General features: G+C 41.5%; 1 protein-coding gene across 2 annotated transcripts; it reads left to right on the forward strand.

Moving 5' to 3' along the window:
* The first annotated feature begins 1600 nt into the window (after nucleotides 1-1600).
* On the forward strand, nucleotides 1601-19803 carry AKAP12 (A-kinase anchoring protein 12). 2 transcript variants are annotated; one of them, XM_027891157.1, is made up of 4 exons: nucleotides 1601-1725; nucleotides 9323-13074; nucleotides 13825-15713; nucleotides 17207-19803. In XM_027891157.1, exons 1-3 carry the CDS (start codon nucleotides 1701-1703, stop codon nucleotides 15709-15711), a joined length of 5664 nt encoding a protein of 1887 aa, XP_027746958.1. In that variant the 5' UTR covers nucleotides 1601-1700; the 3' UTR covers nucleotides 15712-15713; nucleotides 17207-19803. The 2 variants fall into 2 exon arrangements, with proteins under 2 accessions (XP_027746958.1, XP_027746959.1); XM_027891158.1 differs by lacking the exon at nucleotides 1601-1725 and adding an exon at nucleotides 3226-3333.
* Nucleotides 19804-20511: the final 708 nt, after the last annotated feature.

The following is a 20511-nucleotide window of genomic DNA, read 5'->3' on the forward strand; positions in this document are numbered from 1 at the left end:
GACTTCGGACACTAAAAATGGGATGTGATATGCTTTATCTTTCATTCATGAAACCCTCCTCTTTAAAATTTTACTGTATGTTGTTCCTGTTTTTATCAGGCTTTATGTCACTGTCAATGAAACCAAGTCTACGTGGTAGCATAATTTAGGTGAAAGGGAAAACAGTTCTATGTGTTTGCTCTAGTAGTAAAAAATCGCTTTATGAAGGTGCCACAGCATGTATTTCCTGGTAGCAATAGCTGAAAATGACATCTTCTGTAGAGACAAAACCTGCCCAGTCAAGCATTGAAAAGATAGCTCAAGTAAAGGCTACATTCAGATGTTCATAACTGTTTATATCCTCCCCTCTGGACCTTACAGAGTCTGGTCCACCTGTCTTTAGGCAGAGGAATAAAGGTGGGGAAGAGGTACCTCTTAGATGCTCCATGCAGAGAAATATCTCCAGGTCAAGGAATACACCATTTTAGTGCTGCATTCATGTTCTCTACTCATTCTTTATTTCACCCTGATTGCAAAGTCTGTAAAATCAGAAGTAAAGCATCATGACGTGGAGCACTGAGAAAACACTGGTATTTGCCTACAGTAAAGTAGTTTTTGAAGGCTTTTTGGGAGGATTGGTTGGTTCTGTTGTTGTCATTTGAATCAGAAGACCATTTGAGAGAAGACCCAGCCTCATTCAAGTTGCCACTATCTGACTAAATTAACAAGTCTGGTAAATTAACTGGGAAGCTGGTGCTGGCAATCAGAGCCATAGATGAAGGCCCACCTATCATCAGAATTTTGGAGATATTTAACATAATTCATAGAAATATTCCTGCTATAATAGGAGGTCACCTCTATTAGGTACTGATCTTTTACATTTTGTTTTATCATACTGCATCTCTTTTTACTATAGGTAAGAGCATTACATTACTGTAGTACAAGTACCCAGAGTAACACTTTTCTGAAACTCTCGACAGCAGCCTTTGAGGCAATTTATAAGTAATTAGGTTGTAGAGAATTCCAATCAAAAAACCAAGCAAACAACAACAACAAAAAAAGCAAAACAAAAAAGACCAAACCAATCGCTAAGTGACAATTAATATGCAAAGGACCAAATGTTTCAGTGGGGAGAAACAGAAGTGTTTCATACGGTTTTATTTATGAGGGGTAAAATACTTGTGACTTTTAACGGGCATCTGTTGAGGTTGGGTGAGGATGCCTTGTGGGAAGCTGCATCGGGAAGGCATTAACGGCAGCGGGAACTGAAGCCGCGCGGCTGTACGGAAAGCGGCAGCCGGCGCCTCTTCCCTTGGGGGCAGAGAAAGATAAAGGCTTGAAGTGGCAGTTCCGCGGCGGCCACTTCGAGGCACCACGACTGTGCCGTCCAGCGGTGGGGAAGAGCCGAGCCGAGCCGCTCTCCAGGGCCGGCAGGGCCCGCCCCGGCCGGGCGGGCGGGGGGCGGTCCCGGGGCTGTCCGGGACTGGGGGAGCGGCCGTGGGGCGCGGGAGGGAGCCAGGCCTCCATCAAGCAGCCCCCATTCAACCAGCCTCTCCGTCCAGCCAGCCAGTTGCTGCGGCGCTGGAAGCGCGGCTGCCGCCCGGCTCCCTCCCTCCCTCCCTCCCTCCCTCTGGCTGCCGTCGGTCGGCGCTGCCCCGCGCCTGTGGGAGGAACCTCGGAGCGGGAGAGGGGCGCTTGCGGTGGCCGGTGTCGCTTCAGCCATGCTGGGGACGGTGACGATGGCGGGTAAGGCGGTGTGGCACTGCCGAGGCGTCGGCACACGCGGTTTTGGCCTCTCTGGGCTGAGCAGTGCCCGGGCTGTGCGTGTTTGGGGGGCGGCAGCAGCAGCAGCAGCATCCCTGGGAGTGGTGGTGATGCGCCGGTGCTGGAGCGCCTCCGGGGCCTCGACTCCCCCAGCTTTACTGTCTCGGGGTTTCCTGGCAGAGCGTTAGGAGTTAAAAGGTCTGACTTAGGTATTTTTGTCCCAGTGAGAGCGATTCCCAAGCGAAGGTTGCTGAAACGTCTTACAAGTTTCATGTCGCCTCAGTGGTACCTGCGATACGAGGCTTTATGAATATGGAGGTGCTAGCTGGGTGTTTTTCTACAGGACCGGGCGCTGACCTGGTATCTGAAAGCGAGGAACAGAAGAAGAGGGTAGTGACCACATTGATGATGCTGTTTTACGTTAATCAAGTAATAAGGCAATAAAATACCTTCAGGGCTAAACTGGTTTAAATTGGAAGAAATACAGAAATTAGCATTGTTTATACGCTGTAAAAATATTTGCATGAGAGAAAGAAAGCTGTTACTGTATAGTTGTTGTACCTTAACAAAGCAAAATTCGGAGATTAGCACCGTGGCAGGGGGTGTGTGTGTGTGCATGAAGGGGCAGCAGGATCCCAGCCCACGATACCAAAAACTCGATGCTGTGTGCATTGAACTCCACACATTTTATTTAAGGGAGTAGCGCAGGAGCCACTAAAGTCTGAAAGCTAATACTATAAACTAACTGTGCTTTCTGAAAAGATAATAAGTTTTGGAGGAGCGAGGAATTAAAAGGAAAAAAACGTTATCGTGCACTGCTGAGTTTGCACAAACCTGTGTCTTTCTCTGGGAGACAAAGTGGCGTTATGAAAATTTAAATACACAAACGCTGCTTTTTTTTCATTAAGATAACTAATTTACATCAGAATCTGTCTCAGATTGACGATAAATGTCTTTAACCATCTAGGAAGTCTTTATTTCGTTGTATTAATTAAATAATTATTTACTCTCTTGTATTTTGTTTGCTAGAGCCAGTGAATGAATTCAGTGCATAGGGGGAGTTTATTCATGCAAAATACTTTAACTTTACAATACATATTGACAACAAAGCCTGTAGAAGTGCGGCTCCATTTGGAGCGGGCCCTGGGGAGGACTGTACGTGATTTGAATCAGTTAGTAGTGGAGGAGATATCCTACCACTGTTTACAATAGGGTTTTCATTAAACTCGATGTTTAATGAGCTTATCACATGCTGAGTCTCTTTCCTCAAGGGTTCTCTATTTTTTTTATTTCCTTTTATTGTTAGTAATTAAAGGTTAAACTGTTTTTCAAAAGCAATCTCTTTATAGGGTTGCACAGTTTGATCATTTTGAGGTTTTCCTTATTTAATAATTCCTGTGGAAGAAACTTTGGATTTTCACTGCAGCACAGCAGCTGCTTCTATGGTATGTTTTGCCAGAACTGCATCTAGCTTGCAATGTGAGTTACCATATCTTGGGAGGGACAAAGTACCTCTGCTTGTTGGTATGCGGGAGTGTCTTAAGCTGTCCAGTGTCTAATGCGTGCAGATGCGGCTTCTTCTCCTTTGTGGTGAGTTTGTGATGCTTGCATTAGTCTTTATGCGGTCATTTTGATAAAGGAAGAATTCAATCTGTTTCTCATTGTGCATTTTCGTTACTCATTTGGGGTTCTCAAAAATGTCCAGCATTTACTGACCTATATTGCTTATTCTGTCCCTGTTGTTAGCAGAGCAGATATTTGTTTTTTCTTCTCTCAAAATCCCAAGTGCTAGTGTTGCATCTATCTTACGCTGAGTGAACACATTTTATTTTAAGAAGCAGAACCAAGCCACTGAATGTGAGATGTGGACAGCTTGTCTAACCATGAAATTTCATAAATATTTGTAGCTTGCTGGTTTGGTTCCCAAACAGAACAGCTGGGCTGGTCTGAGAGCAGTTTATTGTTGTGAATTCATTTAATGAAGAATTTTTAACAACAGTAACTATATATCGAAGCCATAGCTAATGACTCTTCTGGTTTAAAAATAAACAAACAGAACAGTTTTAGAAGAACCTTATGTTTTCTGATTTCTAGTGATTCTTAAAACATTGAAATGAAAAAATGAAATATCTTAAGATCTTGAATAAGTGAAGTACATTCCTTGCTGGAATTTGAGAAGCTGGTCTCAAATTTGGAATTTGAAGCTCTGAGCTGGAGCAGACAAATACAGCTAAAGTAAAATTTTCTAAATGTAAAGATTTGTGAGGAATGTTATAGCATCACAGCAGAAATGATTGGGTTTTTTAAGTTACTGTTCTGTGAGGGTTTTTTTTCAAGGGGCACTGCTTTTGCTTTCTAAGGGAGTTCTAAGCCATGAAAAATTATAGCTATTCTGCAGCTTATTCCTTTTTTAAAAAACGGACACAAAAGTGTGTGTAGTTTTAAAACTTAACTCTTCAGTTGCCACCCAAGTACCAGAGACTGAGGACTGAACGGGACTTGTTTCAAAAACTTTCAAATAGCAGCATGGTTTGAAGGCTCATGAATTGCATGTATGCACTGTGAGATTTAGTACAGAAGAATCTCTGTTGATCCGCCCCTATTATTTAATTATTCTGAAAGAACTCCTTCCCTGCAATTAACATGGCAAGTCAGCCCTTAGAAATAATTGAGTGAATAGAATGGGGAAGGAAGTAGTATGTGCTTTCCATTGAAGGGCTATTAGTACATTAAAGCAGAACCAAATATGGTGTATAGTAGGAAAAGGAAGGAAGAATTTGTGAAATATATTGTTAAGAAGCAGCAATGTCACAGACTTTAAACCTTGTAGTTAAAAAAAAATAAATTAAAATGGTTAGAAGGGTAACACCTGGGCATATTTCTGTATTACTTTGTTACTGCAAAATGAGTAGTGTGTTTGTTTGATTTATTAAACGCAACCTTCTGAAACTTGTGGTTAAAATAATTGGAATTTGTGGTATAATGCCCAATTCATACACTCGGCAATGAAAATCTTAAAGCAGAGATTGTTTTTTTGTTGTTGTTGTTTTGGTTTGTGTTCTTTTTTTTTAAATGCTAAAGTAATAAATTTTACCAATAATTCCAAATAGCTACTTTATTCTAAATAAATCTGTTCAGGGCAGGTTTTTAACAGATATTATAATTTCAGACAGTGTTTTGGTTTTAATTACTTGTCTTTATCTTGACTTTGACCTTAAATATTCCTAATAATAATTAGAATTGTGCAGTGAAAACTACATCTGACAAATTCCATGGACACTTGGTTCAAATTTTTTTTAAACTGTCTTCTGTTTGTGTCATGAGAGTTTTAGAGCAGTTGCTGAGGGCTTCTTTTTTTGCTTGGTTGTTTTTTTTACAAGTTGTATTCATAGCAAATCTAGATAAAATAGAGGCGAATGATTGTAAAATATCCTTTCAGCCTTATGGCTTCAGCATTTGTTTTTGCTCATGCAAACCTACTGAGAGTATTGTGTATGTGACTGAAAGCAGGGTTTGGCCCTAAATACTTAAATGCTGAACAAATGAAAACAGCTTAAAGTCCTCTGGAGCCTTTCAGTGGCCAGCGGAGTTTGCGAGGTGAGCGCTGGGTTTGTGTCACATCCATCTGAGAGATTGAGAATGTAGGGAATTTGTGGAAAAAAATCGAGCGCTGTGCTGCAAATCCTTAGGGGGAAAAGTCAACCAGCTCCAGATGTTGACATGGTTGACTGCGAGCATATGAAGTGCTGTGGATTTAACTCTTGCGGTCAGAGTGCTTTTTTTTTAACTGTTTGGCAGCTACCAGGGGAGAAACACATTTTCACTTCTTGAGAGAGATAGGATGGTGGGAGCAGTTAGGTTGTGTTGCAATGGTGTCTATCAGCCTACTGAAACAAAAATGTTATTTATTCATTTCATTTTTAATCGGATGAGACAGGAATTCAGTCATTCTGAAAGTACTGATTTTCCAATGTCTGATCAGCATGCCTCTAATAAAACCGAAATAAATTCTTACCGTGGGCTAACTACCTACGAAATTAAGCACCTTGGAGTCCCTAAGACTGTCAGTTTCATATGTTTCTCTCAGAATAAAACAGAACACTTGCAGTGTTCTAGCAAGAAGGAGCGCCTTGATTCAATTAAGATGTTTGAAAGGTTAAATGGCATGTAAGTAGTTAAAATAGAATTTCACTGTTGGTTCTTATCCACAGGGGATTTAAATAGCAAAGTGTATCGATTTTATGATACCATCTCAATCTTTATCACTGCCTCTGGATATATTTTTATTGTATTCTGTTTCTTGACTATCACGTAGTTGGTGAAGGACAGCCTGCTCAGGAAAGACCTAAAGAAATTGTTTTCCTATAGCTACTTCACTAATTTGTTTGGTTGATTTTTTTCGGGTAGCTACTGTGATGAGCCTCTCTGGTGTTTCTTAAAATGCTTTTGAATTCACCGAATTAATTCAGGAAGTGCTAGTTGTCCTGCCGGAATACCTGTGATAGTGACATGCTACAGTACTCTGACTAACAATAACTTCCAAACCTTTCCAAGTTACCCGTGGTGTGCTTTGCATTCAGAAGTACATGGACAATGTTTGGGCACTGCAGTGTAATTTATGAAAACATCATTAAAGAATCCAACTGTTAAATATAAAGTTCAGGGTGTACAGCTGACTTCTCTGGTCTTGTGTTTCTGTTGTTCCCGTTGAATATAAAAATGTCTTCAGAGTATAGGTTGTGAGAGTACAACTTGGATATACGTGGCACTGGAGCCTTGTCGCATGATGCTGGCAGCCTCCTCGCAACGTGCAGGCAAATTTCCTCTGAATGGTATATCTCTCCTGAAATTCTGAGGAAGGGCACCAGAAATTCAGTTTAAAAGACTCTTCCAGGGATTTAAAATGTGAAAGAAGGAGTCAAAGTAGAGACTGGCTGCAACAGCAGCAAGTCATTCAGCAGCTGGCACCAGAACGTTGCCTTTGCGATGAAGTACGTTCTGGACAGGTTAAATGCTTTCTGTGGAAGTGAAAGGGTAGCACTTGGACTAGGTCTATAAGTATGCCCTCCATGTGCTATGAGGGAGTGATGGAAGTGTGATGTGTGTAGCATAGTTGGAGGTTGTCAGACTGGTATTAAAAAGTGTCCAGTCAGTTGATATTTTTGTTAGTTTTTCCTTTTGCACTATGCTTAGTGAAGTTTTGCGAGGCAGCATGTCTGCTGGAGTCACAAGGAAGACCTCATTACTGTCAGCCTGATTCAATAGTTTTGCAAGCTTATCACTTAGTATCTAAACTCTATTTTTCTCTATTTTTATGATTGCATTCACTATCTTAATGTTTAATGATCAGTGTTTAATTTCATAGTTGGTTTAGCCAGAAAAATCATTTTTACTGTAAACACATTGAAGAATATATTAAAGTACCTGTTATATTTAGTTATAAAATATGTGATGTTTTGAAGGTAGTCTTTGAAGAACTGCCTCTAACTTTGAGAATTCCCATTAAGCCTTTAAAATTTTTTGTTAAATTACAGAATTTTATGGAAATGACAAGGACATTATTTCTGGATATAGGAATAAATGAACACAAATGCAAAAGCAGTTCCTCAGGCTTTATCCATATATAATCTCAGCACAGGACAATATAATGTTTGCTTGATAAGAGTTATTTTTGCTTGTGGAGAGTTATATTACCAATGGAGTAAAAATCCTGGCTTCTTCAGAAAAATGTCTATTTCTTCCTACCTTTCTCCCTCAGAAATGACTCAGTTCAAACATCTCCATTTTAAAATGTTCAGGGAGTTCAGCTGTTAGCAGAGGTCAGGCTTTAAAAGTAATTAGGAGTTAATAATTAAGGTAAATAATTTAAAATTGTTAGATAAAGGGAAAACCAAAAAGATTTGCTTATGTTGACTGAGAAACAACAACCAACCAGTAGGATGCTGATAGTGAAACACAGTTTGCCCTCTATATAGCTATTAGAAGCCATCATCCTTGTAGATTTTGTCTTGCTTATTACAGAGTTAACACTTCAGTCCTACGCATTCTCTGTGTGTTTCTGAAGCAGCAGCCCTTCCTAGAGGCGACACAGCCAAGCAGAATCGGCATCTAGGCTGTGGGGGACCTCTGGAGATCAGGTGGTTCAGCAAAGCAGGATGAACTGTGGAGTTAGAGGCAACTTAAAGGTGGTTCAAATAAAAACTAAAACACTGTGGGGAGTTTGATGCACATACGTTTTAAAGGTGTCTCTTTCTGCATTTGGGTGTTGAAGTAGCACGTACAGTTTAAAAGAAAGGTCACCATGCCTTCTCTCAGGATTTTACTATTTAACATGGAATATTTTTTTAGTAATTTTATTTTTTCATGCTGGCATTCCAAGAAGTTTGGTCAGATAGAAGCATATGTTCCCTCATGGCCTTGTACTTTCACCTGTTGCACAAAATCAAGGGTCAAGAACCGTATTAAACTGAAGTCCTGGCAGCATCCAAGCCCGGGAATCTTTTGGTGTCTTGAACATGCCATAGATTTAATTTACATGCCAGTCTGTGAGGTTGGGTAGCTCATGACCAGAGGGAGCAATAATACTTAAATTGTCCTAGCAAGACTGAGGAAGTGGTTGCCAGTGACCTGAAGGAAAAACTCAAACTGTGCTCAAGAAAGAAAGAAAGAAAGAGATAATGCAAGCACAGACGTGTGACCAGTGGAGGATTTTACCTTCTTGCATAGTAACAACCTCATGAATTTTAAGCAGTGTGGAATTGCTGTAGATGAGGTTTGTCTGGCCATAGTGGTGATGTAATGTATGGGAGTATTCCAAGATTCATGATCTTTAAAACAATATATTGGAATGTATTTTGTGGGGGTTACAAGTTTTCAGAAAAACAGGTAATTATCCATGGGTGTTTTCACATCTTGCTTTTCTTTTGGGACAGAGCTATAAAATGAGCTTTCTTTTCTTGTCATCATTTTAGGTCAACAGGCTTTTTTGGGTGAGGTTTTTTGTGGTTTGTTTTTTGTTTTGGTTGGGGTTTTTGTGGAGTTTTATTTTGTTTTTGTTATTGAGGGGGATTATTTGGTTGGGTTTTTTTCTTGATTGGGTTTTTTGTTATTGTCATTTTTCCTTTTTCCTCAGAGGTGTCTGCCTGCATGAAAATTGTTACTGAGCTTTGCTTCAGGAATAATTACATATATTGTTCTGTATAGTGTATGAGTAATGATATGATAGGAATAAATTTTTTTTCTTGCAAAGTTTGCCTTACAGTAAAAAAACCCCACTGTCAAACCAACTACACAGAAAGAGCTGCAAAATCAGGTAGAAGAAGAAGAGAATATAAGCTTGAAAGGTGCATTTGCACCTTTAGAAAGAATCCTACAGTGATATGAAGAAGGAAAGTTATTATAGTAATCATAGAACAAAAACAAGTTCTTAAAAATGTTCTAGTAGCACATAAAAGAGGCACACTGGTAATAGGCCAATTATGTTTATGAAATTAATAAAAATGAAAAATTATACAAAGGTGTAATACCACACTAAATTGAGAAGAAAATTAACTGAGTTTTTTTGTTGTTGTTTGTACAGTTGGACAAACAGAACATTCCAATGTAACTTTGAAGGAGGACACTGAACCTATGGAGACAAATCCATCTCACTCAAGCACCAAGGACAGTGTAGATGCTGAGAAGGAGGATGCTCATTCAATTAAACAGTTGCCAGCTTTGGAAGAAGACGCAGAAGACCACGTGTCTGAGCCACAGTCTTATGATCTGGGTTTTAAAAAGGTTTTTAGATTTGTTGGCTTCAGATTCACAGTGAAGAAGGAAAAGACGGGAAAATCAGCAGAACCAGTTCAACTACTTACTGTAAAGAAAGAAACGCAAGCCCCTGAAGGAGATGATGATCAAAAAGGAGTCAGCTCAGAAGAAACAGCAGTGCCTGAGGATGCACACTCTGCAGAAGACACCACCAAAGATGCACTGAAAAATGAAAAAACAGAAGATGAATCTCCCAAAATACCAGAAGCAAATGAGGTTTGTTCTCAGTCAGCTGCCTTAACTGCTGATACTGCATCGCCATTAAGAAAACTATTTACTCAAGGATGGACTGGATTTAGAAAAAAGAAGAGCTTTAGGAAGCCTAAAGAAGATGAACAACAGTCTCCTGTGAAAGAAGAGGAGCAAGAAAAAGAGGGGACAACATTAACAACTGAAACCATTGAAAAGGAGGATAAACCTGAGTTCAGGAAGCAAGATGAAGAGAGGAATGTGACAGCAGTAACTATTGAAGCGCATGAGAAGGAGCAGAGTGAAGGTGAAAAGCAGGAGTCAGAAAAGATTGTGGCAGCCATAGGAGTAGAAAAAAGTGAGAAGGAAGAGCTAGTCAAGCGTGATGAGCAGGGACAAAAAAGGGATCTAGCAGCAGCAGCTGTAAAAGAAAGTACAGAGGAGAAAAAAGGCAAAGATGATCAAGAAAGGAAACTGCTAGAAGTCTCAGAAGATCTTGATAAAAAGGAAGAGAAAACTGAAGAAGGAGGGAAAGAAGGTGAGGTGACAGAAAAAGCGCTAGAAACAAAGTCAGTGGTGCCTCTTGTCACTGACAGTGTGAATGGAGAATTGAAAACATCCTCAGAAGCCCTACCTGTGGGAGAAAAACTGGAGTCAGTGGAAAAGTGTGAAATAGATGACAGAACTGAAATATCCTCTGAAGAGAAATTTGAAACAATTGAAATTCCTAGCGAACAGCTTAAAAAGTCTGAAGAAAGAGAAGGAGATAAACCTGCACCACTTGGGAAAGAGACATTAGATGAAAAAACAGAGGAAGCAGAATTGAAAATGTCGCCTAAAGCAGAAGACATTGCACAAGGAGAAGCTCTGGATAGAACCACAGAGAAGAAAGCAAGCAAAGAACATACTTTGAGTGCTCCTGGATCAAAATCCTCTTCTCCTCCTGAACATTCAGTTGACACAGAGGATGGTCAGCAGTCAGTCAAACCCATTGATGAGGGACTGCAGGGGAAAGCTGGAATAGTTATGACTGATACTGACAAACCAGATGAAATAACCATATCTTCTGAAGAGGCAGCTGGAAAAAGGCCTCTGGAAGGTGTCACAAATGAAGCTGACCTCCTGTCTTCTCAAGAAAAGACTAAACTACAAGGCAGCCCTTTAAAGAAACTCTTTACAGGTACTGGATTAAAAAAACTCTCTGGAAAGAAGCAAAAAGGCAAAAGAGAAGAATCTAAGTTAGGGGAACAGGGTGAACCAGTTCAGCACTTATCAGATTCCCCAGATAGCCCAGATGAACAAAAGGGGGAGAGTTCTGCTTCTTCTCCTGAGGAGATGAATGAAATTCCCTCTTTAGAAAAATCTGCAGATGGAATGCAGGTCACTGAAAATGAAGATGCTACAATTCCAGATGTGGAGCGAAAAAGAGAAAGTGTTACACCCTGGGCATCATTCAAAAAGATGGTGACTCCCAAGAAACGTGTCAGAAGACCTTCTGAAAGCGACAAAGAAGAAGAAATTGATAAAACAAAGAGTGTTTCAGTGTCTGCAACTGAAAACCTTGTTGATGAAAATCAGGGAGAAATAAAAGAAAATGGGATTGACCAGAAACCAGAGAAAACTACAGAAGAGCCCAAAAGGAAGGTTGACACTTCTGTGTCCTGGGAAACTTTTATATGTGTAGGTTCTTCAAAGAAAAGAGCCAGGAAATCATCATCATCTGATGAAGAAAGCCAAAAAGTAGAAGAGTCTGGACAGAGCAAAGAAACAGCAACAGACGCAATTCTTACTAGTTCTCAGGAAAGCGATCAAGGACAAGGGAATTCTTCCCCAGAACAAGCTGGAAGCCCATCTGAAAGTGAAGGTATTTCAACGTGGGAGTCATTTAAGAGATTAGTCACTCCAAGAAGGAGATCCAAAACCAGAATGGAAGACAGAACTGAAGACTCTGTTGTGGATCATTCAACATCGGATGGTGAACCTGGAAAAGATGAATCATGGGCTCCATTTAGAAAACTGATGCCCGGACGTAGGAAGAAGAAGTCAGATGGAAAGCCAGAACCAAGTCATCTTAAACAAGCAAGAGAAGACATGACAGAAACAGCTGAAGAAGATTCTGATATTCCAGCTGTTGTTCCTTTATCCGAATACGAAGCAGCAGAGCAGGAGAAAATTGAGGCCCAACGAGCGAAAGATGCTGAAACAATGAAAGAACGAATCTCAGAGGAAGAAGGAGCAGAAAAATTAGAGGAGACCCTAAGGATCGAGCAAGGATATGAAGGGCTGGTACACGCAGTTGCTGTTACTGTTGTGGAAGGAGAAAGGGCAGTAACCAGCATTGAGGAAAGGTCACCATCTTGGATATCTGCTGCTCTGACAGAGTGCATTGAGCAGGCAAGAGAAGAAGAAGAGAAAGAAACTCTGAAAACAGCTGAACTGGATGTCACTGTGGAAGATGCAGTGGTAGCTGCTAAGACAGTGCCAGAGTCGAGAAAGGATGCAGGGGATGACACCACAGCAAGTGAGCTGGAGCTAACCTCAGAAGCAGTGACAGCTCTGGAGACAGCAGAAGCTTCCTGTGCTGAAGAAACAATGGAAGTGTCCCTTGCCGAGGAGACAACTGAGATGGTTTCTGCTGTTTCACAGCTGTTGGAAACCCCAGATACTACAGAGGAAGCTACACCTGTACAAGAAGTAGAGGCCACTGAACAAAATTTGAAAGAATTAGACAAACAGACGCAAAAAGTTCTTCATGAAGTTGCTGAAAGGGTAAAGTCAGCAGACGTAACACAGCTGGATAGTGCAAGAACCAGGACAGAAACTTTAATTACAACAGTACAGGGACTTGAGTCAGAAGTAAAAGATGATGCCAAAGATGGGATTGTTGTAGGCCAGGAAACTGTATTGCTTGAACAGTCCTTGGAAAAAGGAGAACACAAGAACTTGCAGCCCCAGCAGAGTGCTGAGAGCATTCAGAGCCAAAACAGAGTTGAAGAGAGTGTTTTACGTGAAGGTTCAGAGAAAAGTGAAATAGCTGCTGCAGCGGAAGAAAGCACAGAAAAATATGAAAATGTGGATGTATTGAGAGATGAAAGTCAGTATCAGGAATGTGAAGAAGCAATTGTAGAAGGCCATGAGGAAATACATGAAGTGCAGAGGACGGTAGAGGAACCTTCATCAAAAGACAGAGAGTTTCACAGCATCAAAGCTGTCACTCCCAAGGAAGAGCTCTCTGTAATGCAAGAACCTTCAGAACAAGAGAAACTGCCCGTAACAGAGTTGACAGTAGATGAGACAAGAGACAAATATGCTTCAGCACTACAGACTGCAGTAAGTATTACATAGAACACAAAGCTTGATTGTCAAAAAAATCAAGTGTTAGATATTATATCTAATTTAGAACCAGGTTATGGGCATATTACTATCAAGGACCTTCCTTGTGCAGTCTGAGACAACTGAAGTTCATTTGCAGTGAGACACATGCACAGATCTCCAAAAGCAGCAGCCACTGAAGCTTGTGTGCAGGGTAGGGTGGATGCAATGCCTACAGAAATGGAATGGGAGATTGTGTGCATGGATCTGAAGGTGCTGAAATGATTGCCATTAGGGCTTCTGCACAACACAGAGTGACTGAAGATGAACAGCTGAGATACAGATGTGATCCATGCTACACCATACATGGTGGTATCTTCAGTTGTAGGCAGAAACACAGTTGTAGCTGAGGTACCCCTGCAAAGGGAGGACATGAAATGACACTACTCTCTCCAGCTTTAAATGCTGCAGTTATTTTCCTGATGCGTTCCTACCTTCTTCCTACCTCCCCACCATCTTCCTAGCTTAGTCTTTGTGTCAAGTGCTGCTGGCTGTCCCTTGCTTTAGGCTGCCCTTTGATTAATAAGCCATTCTCAGAAACTGAACACAAGCTGGGATCTTGGTGAAGCACTGATCTCAGTGTCATCCTGAGATGTTTTTCCCATAACTCTTATCCTTTTGGGTGTTTCTTGTGCTTTTTTACCCAAAACATTGCTGGTCACTACCTGCTTGTAACTGTTTTCACAGATTTGTTGTAATTCTCTGCAGGTGCTGGACAAGACAGGGGATGAAACCTCTTCCTTGGGACTTGGAGCTGAAGAGCCTGTGCCGCTTGAAGGAGAGGGAAAACCCCTCACTGTGGTCCCTGTGAAACCTGAAAGACAAGATGAAATTCCTGACTTAGAAGAGCAAGTTTGTACTAAGGGAGTTACACCTAGTGTAAGAGAGGAAGATGATGCTGTTCTCATTGGAGTAAAAAGCACAGAAGTCACAGTTCCTGAGGTTCCACTGCAGAACAAAGTAAAACCCTCTGACCTCCCTTCAAAAACAGCTGGCTCAGAAGCAGCTGCAGATGCTGAGCAGAGCGTGAGCAATGAGACTGACAGGGACATTGCTGCAAAAGATTCTATGTCCGTCCTAGAGCCACAATGCAGGGAGGAAACAACTGAAACCTCCCCCCAGAGGGATGAAACCAAAGGTGGCAAAATAGAAGATGCTATGCTCAAATCTGAAAAATACTTGGAGAGCCCTACTACTGTTGCTGAGGCTCCCACACTGATTGAAGCAGACAGTGTATCTAATTTACCATCAACGTGCCCAGATATTGTTGAAAATGGAAGCACTGTCATTACTGATGTAAGTCCTGAGAAATGTGGAACACCCAGCAGCTTGGCTGAAGAAGAGACTCTGGGAAAAAAACAAGAACTTGTAGAAACCTTGAACTGTCAAGGCTTCCAGAAAGAAGATAACGAAAACGAGCAATTGATGGAAAAAGCCAAAGAGGTATCTGAACGTGAAAAGCAGGAAACTGTAAGAGGTGATGAATGTTCAACTGCTGTCCAGCAAGAGGTTTTAACTGTGCAAGAGGAAGGCTCTGACTCAGCCTTCCCACAGGCCAAAAGCTTGGAGGCTCTGGAAACACCTGTGCCTGCAGCAGCTGCAGCAGTTGGACAGCAAGTCGTGGCAGAAGCCGTGACACCCGCAGACATGGCAGCCAGATCTTTACATCCATTGGCAACCACACAGGAGGAAATGGCTTCTGAAGAGGTCCCAGTTACTACTATGGACTATTCAGGCTGTGGGACTGCAGGGCTTGATAATGCAGAGGCACCCGAGCCTGGAGTAACCTGTGCTGCTGTGAACGGAATAGTGGAAGAGCAAGAGAGGCCCCAGAGCACAGGGCAGCCCAAACAAAATGGTATTCCTTTCAGTCACAGTGTGCCTCGCAGCCACACGGAATTTGAGAAGCATGTTGTTCAGTCTGTGATTATAGAGTCCCAGAGTACAAAAATTGTGTTGAGTGCCATCGAGTCGGCTGTTCACAAACTTGCAGAAACGGAAGAGTCGTCTGCCTTTGAGTCAGAGCAGAACATTAAGACCATAGGGAAAAGCCCATCAGATACAGATAGACACGAACTTCTAGGAAGTATGCAGGTAGACCAAAAACTTCCAGTAAAAGAGGAAGAGATACGAAGTAAAGAACAAGAGCTCCAGCAACCAGGAATAGTGAAATCTGCTACCTTAACAGAGTCTGCAGAAATTCATGCAACTGCAGAAAAAACAAAAGACTTGCATTTAACTTCTGAGGTGCTGAAAGATGGACAAAGTCAGAATTCCTTAACAGTTTTGAGTAGCCCTGAAGACATTCCAAGGGGAAGTGTGATACTTAAGAAATCAACACTAGAACAGAGTACTTCAGAAGATTCAACCAAAGACCCCCTAGACATACATTCACCAAAATTAAGAGAAAAAGAGGTTGGGCACATAATGGAAATCTCAGACCAACATACAGGCCAGCAGACATGCAGAGAAAGTGAAGAACAACATCACCTGTCAGTGGAAGATGGGAAAACACAGATGTGGGAGGATGATAGTTGCCAAGAAGGAACGTCTTGTGATAGACAAAGTCAGAACTCAGTGGCTCTGACGCCTTGAATGTAAGTAGCATTTTTAGCCAGTAATTTATTTCTTTTTCGAAAATAGTTCTTAGGGTCTCCAAAATTGTTCTTTCTAATGTGGTGGGGATTTTCTTGTTCCTTTTAATTATTCTCCTGAAGGGCTACTCTCACTTCAGTGGCCTTTGACTTGGCCTGTAGTTGAGCATGGTATTTCTGAGAGGTAGAAAATTTACTTTCCAGTTTTCCCACATAGAAAACATGTCATATGACATGTTTAATATATGGGATTTAATGCAAATCAAACTTCTCTAACAAAACTCTTTTTAAAATCCTAAAGGATGTGAGCGTTACCTTCCTTGGTAAACCTGGAGTGCCTCAGATAAAAGCTTTTTGCACTTCAGTGAAATCTTAATTCATCATGGCTAGGCTTCGCGAACGAAGATTTGAGAGGGGCTCTACCCATGCTTGCTACAGGCGTGCTGATGGCTAAAAAGGCCAATGCAAGATAGACAAGTCCGGTTGCAGAACTTACAGCAGAAAGACTCCCCAGGTGATATCAACGAGACACGATTCTTTCTGCGTTGTCTTTTCTCCTCGAGAGTGATCCTGCGTGTGTTCTCAAAAGCAGCAGCAGCAGCGTTATAGATGGTGTGTCTCCAGGCCTCCCGATTGGAGGCCAGGGTAGACCAATGGTGGTGATCAATATTGCCAAGGCTGAGGGACTGTTTCAGGCAGTCCTTGTATCTCCTCTTCGGGCCTCCTCTCTTGAGGCTGCCAGTGGCAAGTTCCCCATAGAGCACGATCTTGGGGAGGCGATGGTCCTGCATCCTGGAGACGTGCCCTGCCCAGCGCAGCTGAGTTCTCAGCAGCATGGCCTCAATGCATATGACTGCTGCCTGTTCAAGGACAGACGTGTTGGTCACATAGTCAGTCCAGTGGATGTTAAGGATTGTACGGAGGCAGCGCTGATGGAAGCGTTCTAAGAGACGCAAGTGGTGCCGGTAAATGACCCATGATTCAGACCCATATAAAAGAGTAGACAGTACAATGGCTCTGTAAACACTGATCTTAGTACTTTTCTTCAGGTGTTTTTTTTGCCACACTCTTTTATGGAGTTTACCAAAAGCACTGTATGCCTTTGCTAACCTGTTGTCAATTTCAGCATCAGTCTTACCGTCTGAGGAGATGATGCTCCCCAGGTAATTAAACTGTTGGACTGATTTGAGCGCTGTTTCACCAATGGTGATATGGGGATGATGGAAGACTTCCTGAGGTGCAGGCTCATATAAAACTTCTGTCTTCTTCAAGCTGACTTCCAGACCAAAAAGCTCAGCAGCTTTTTTGAGCTTTTTGGTCTGGAAATCTTAATTAGAAATGATAGGTATAGCCTCTCCCTAGGATATATACTGCACTTGCTTTACTAAGTAACGAGACCTTTATCCCTGTTTTTGAGAACTGTGTGGGAAAATAAGATGTTCTTGAGAGAGCAAGTTGTTATTATTAAAACTTTTTTAACGTTGTCTTTCTTTCAGATATGCTAAGCATCCATGTGGCATTTGGAGAGATGCCAGTCCCAGAGAACAACTGACAATCCTGTGACAGAACCAGGAGCTTTATTCACTACCCCTTATTCTTGGATGTTAACATCTGTTCTTTTGAAGACCTCGCCTTGTCATTTCTGTTGAAAAACAATACCTTTAATGTTGGCTGTATCCACACTCGTGTTCCATCCGAAGGTCGTTTGTCTCTGCCCAAAATAATCTGTTTAGACTGGAGTTGCACCACTGAGTGAATGGGCAGACCACTAGAATTTGTGCCACGGTTATTACTGTCCCCTCACGTTAAAATGTGTCCTGTCCGTCCCATCTCCTTGAATCCCTTCACTCATCCCTGAATCCCCCTCCCTTCCTTCTGCAGTCTCCCTTACCCCCCACATCTTCCGTAGCTGCCTTGATCTGACCTATGAGTGGCCGTAGATGCTGTTCAGCTTGTGTGTGAGGGGAAGGAGGAGGGCTCACTGATGAGAACACGAGACTTCTGACTGAGTAGCAGATGTGTCTGTCAAACAGCAGGAACCGGATCACGCACAAATTGTTGAGCAAGATGCTCGAGTTTGCTGCCTTTCAGTCCCGTTCAGGTATCTCTGTCCATCCTTCAGTTGTATTTGTGTAGGCCTGATTTAGTCAGAAATTATTTCTACAGTGTAGCTTGAAAGGAGATTGAGAAATACCCTTCTTCTGTTGTTTCGGACTTCAGGTCTCAGGACTGGACTGTAATGTATTGAATATTTATATGTATGTCTTAAACCCAGTTCTGATTTTAATGTAGAGCTATGACACTTATGTACTATTTAGGTGTACCCTTAAATGAATTTTGTAGAGTAGCCTGGAGAGGAAATTGATACTATTGGAGTGGAAATTGATAACATGTCGTTTCCTATTTATTGTTCCAGGTTTTTCCCCTTGTAAAATCTCTCAAAAATTTGGCTGTCTCGCTTTGAATATTTATATATGTATATCCTATACCCAGTTCTGATTTTAATGTAGAACTATGATATTTCTAAAGACAAAAGGAGAGCCCTGACCTGTGTCAGATCCACCGATCACTTCTACTTGCTGTCCTCCCTGGTTTCTGAGAACCCCCCAGACTTAACATTTTGCTGTCACCTTGTTCTTATACCACAGCCTTTGTATCTCACCCCTCTCATTCCAGAGTCTGCTAATTTCTGGTCATTGCCCCGTCCAACCCCAAGTCTTTCCTACACCTACACTGCCTAACATCTTTCCTGCATACAGACTTCCTCCTCTCCCAACCCCTGCCCAAACTGCTTTCCCACCAAGCATTTTCTGAGATCCTCCCCACTCCTATCAATTTGCTGTCTTTTCTGAGGCAGGAGTAGGAAGGAGGGTAAGGGCTTGGTGTTGAGTTCTGCCTTGAACTGTAAAAAGCTGATGAGATCTTTGGGGTGCCGAGGTCTTAAAAACCTTCACTTGAGGTGGATTGGACTGACAGCAGCTGCAGACCAGAATGAACAGGGTGATAGAAGGATGGTTAGAAGCTCCAAGCCTGAGAGAGTCCTGGAATGTCTTGTCAGTTGGTCCTCTCCTTTGTTTACATTAAAATCAAACAGTGGGTACAAGTCCATACTTTCAGCCCTGATCTCTAAAGTGAAAGTTACAGGTCGCACATTGTGAAACCAATGCCCACCAAGTTGAACAATGCTCACTATCGTACCTGTATAGTAATTTATTTTAAAATCAACTTTTAGTGTACAAACGCTCTTGTCACGGCAGGTGCTTGCCTCTCCTCAAGGCTGCACATCCAGCAAGCGATGTGACTGATTGCACTGGTGTGATTTTTTTTCCTTACCTCAGAGCAAATTATATAAATATTTAAAGCCAAACAATGTGGTTTCAAACAATCCAGTCTATCTCTGTCCATCATTAGCGGCAGCTTTCCCCCTTAGCTTTGGGCAATTCCAAAAACCTTGGTTGATTTCCACACATTTAAGTTGGCTTGCAAGGTAATGATGCTCTTAAATAACACCTCACAAGTGCAAACTTGGCTGAATTTGTACAAATTGTATACCTATGTACCTTAAGCCATATTGCAATAACTGCAGCAGGTAAAACAAAATAACAGTAGCATGACCTGTGTAATCCCAATTCTTACGTTTGTAGCTCCAAAGCTGTTAATAATATGTAAAGTTAACTCCTGTCTGAACCTCATTTAAATAAAGCTAGCTTTACCACAATGTAAATTGTCTGTTGGTAGTAATTGGGCAGGCAAGGGCTGTAACTTGCCTGTTTTCTCCATTAATCCAGGGCCTCAGTGAGCAATGCAACAAACCTAACAAACACAGAAGCTTCTTATAACTGACAGCTAAGAGAGCTGCTGCACCCAAAACCACGCTAATGGTGCAAGGAGCATGCCTCCACAAAAAGATACTACTTTGTTCCAGCGTATTGCTTTGGCCTCTGAAATTCTCCTTTGAGACTGTGACTTCTGGCTTGTGCTTAAAAGCTTGAAGCTTTCTCTAATCCAATGTATTGGGTTTCCAAATTTGAATTTGTGTTTTTAAGGTAGATTTTCATTGATTAAATAAAATGCAACTACAGATTTGTTCTAACCTGTGTACGTGTTGTGTTTTTTTTTAGCTTGCTTAGTGTAAGTTATTTTCTGATGATTGCTTCATCTTCAGAAAGTTAGATTTGTTCCTGAGAATTAATTTGTTGTTGACTGACATTCAGCCTTTGATTGGAATTAAAGGAACTTATTGCAGAATTAAATTACAATTCGGCTCTAAATTTCTATAAAATGTGCATGCTTCAGAAGAAGTAATAAGGTACTTGAGAAGACTGAAGAATGAAAAATTCAGTTAAATTCAAGGTGGGTAACAGTATTCAGTGAGCCAGATTATTAAATCATATGCCTTGCTGGTGTGACTGAAGTATAAAAAAAGTCCAGCAAAGTAACAGCATAAATGTCCACAGAAAGTTTTTCACAGATTAGTAGAGTAAAGATCTTGGGCCCGTAACTGGTATCTTCTAAGCTCCCCTTCTTCTCCTTAGCCAGGGTATACTCCTCATGGCACCAAAAATCTGGACATTCTGGTTATTCATAGTCACAGACCTTGGACTTCGGACATTTAAGTTTTTTGCAGTTCTGTATGTTACTTGGCTAAGGATGGTTAGCAAAATTTGTATCTCAAAAGACTCACATAGATTCACACCTGAACTAATTTTGTAATAATTTGTTCCTTCCTATCGCAGCAAAGATGCTAAATGCAGTATCTGCAAATACGTAGCTGCACTGGTCGCAGCAAATGCAGGGATGT

This window comes from Empidonax traillii, unplaced genomic scaffold, assembly GCF_003031625.1.
Source record: "Empidonax traillii isolate 1590-97213 ecotype Southwest subspecies unplaced genomic scaffold, ASM303162v1 scaffold311:size671644, whole genome shotgun sequence".
In the NCBI taxonomy this organism is placed as follows: domain Eukaryota; kingdom Metazoa; phylum Chordata; class Aves; order Passeriformes; family Tyrannidae; genus Empidonax; species Empidonax traillii.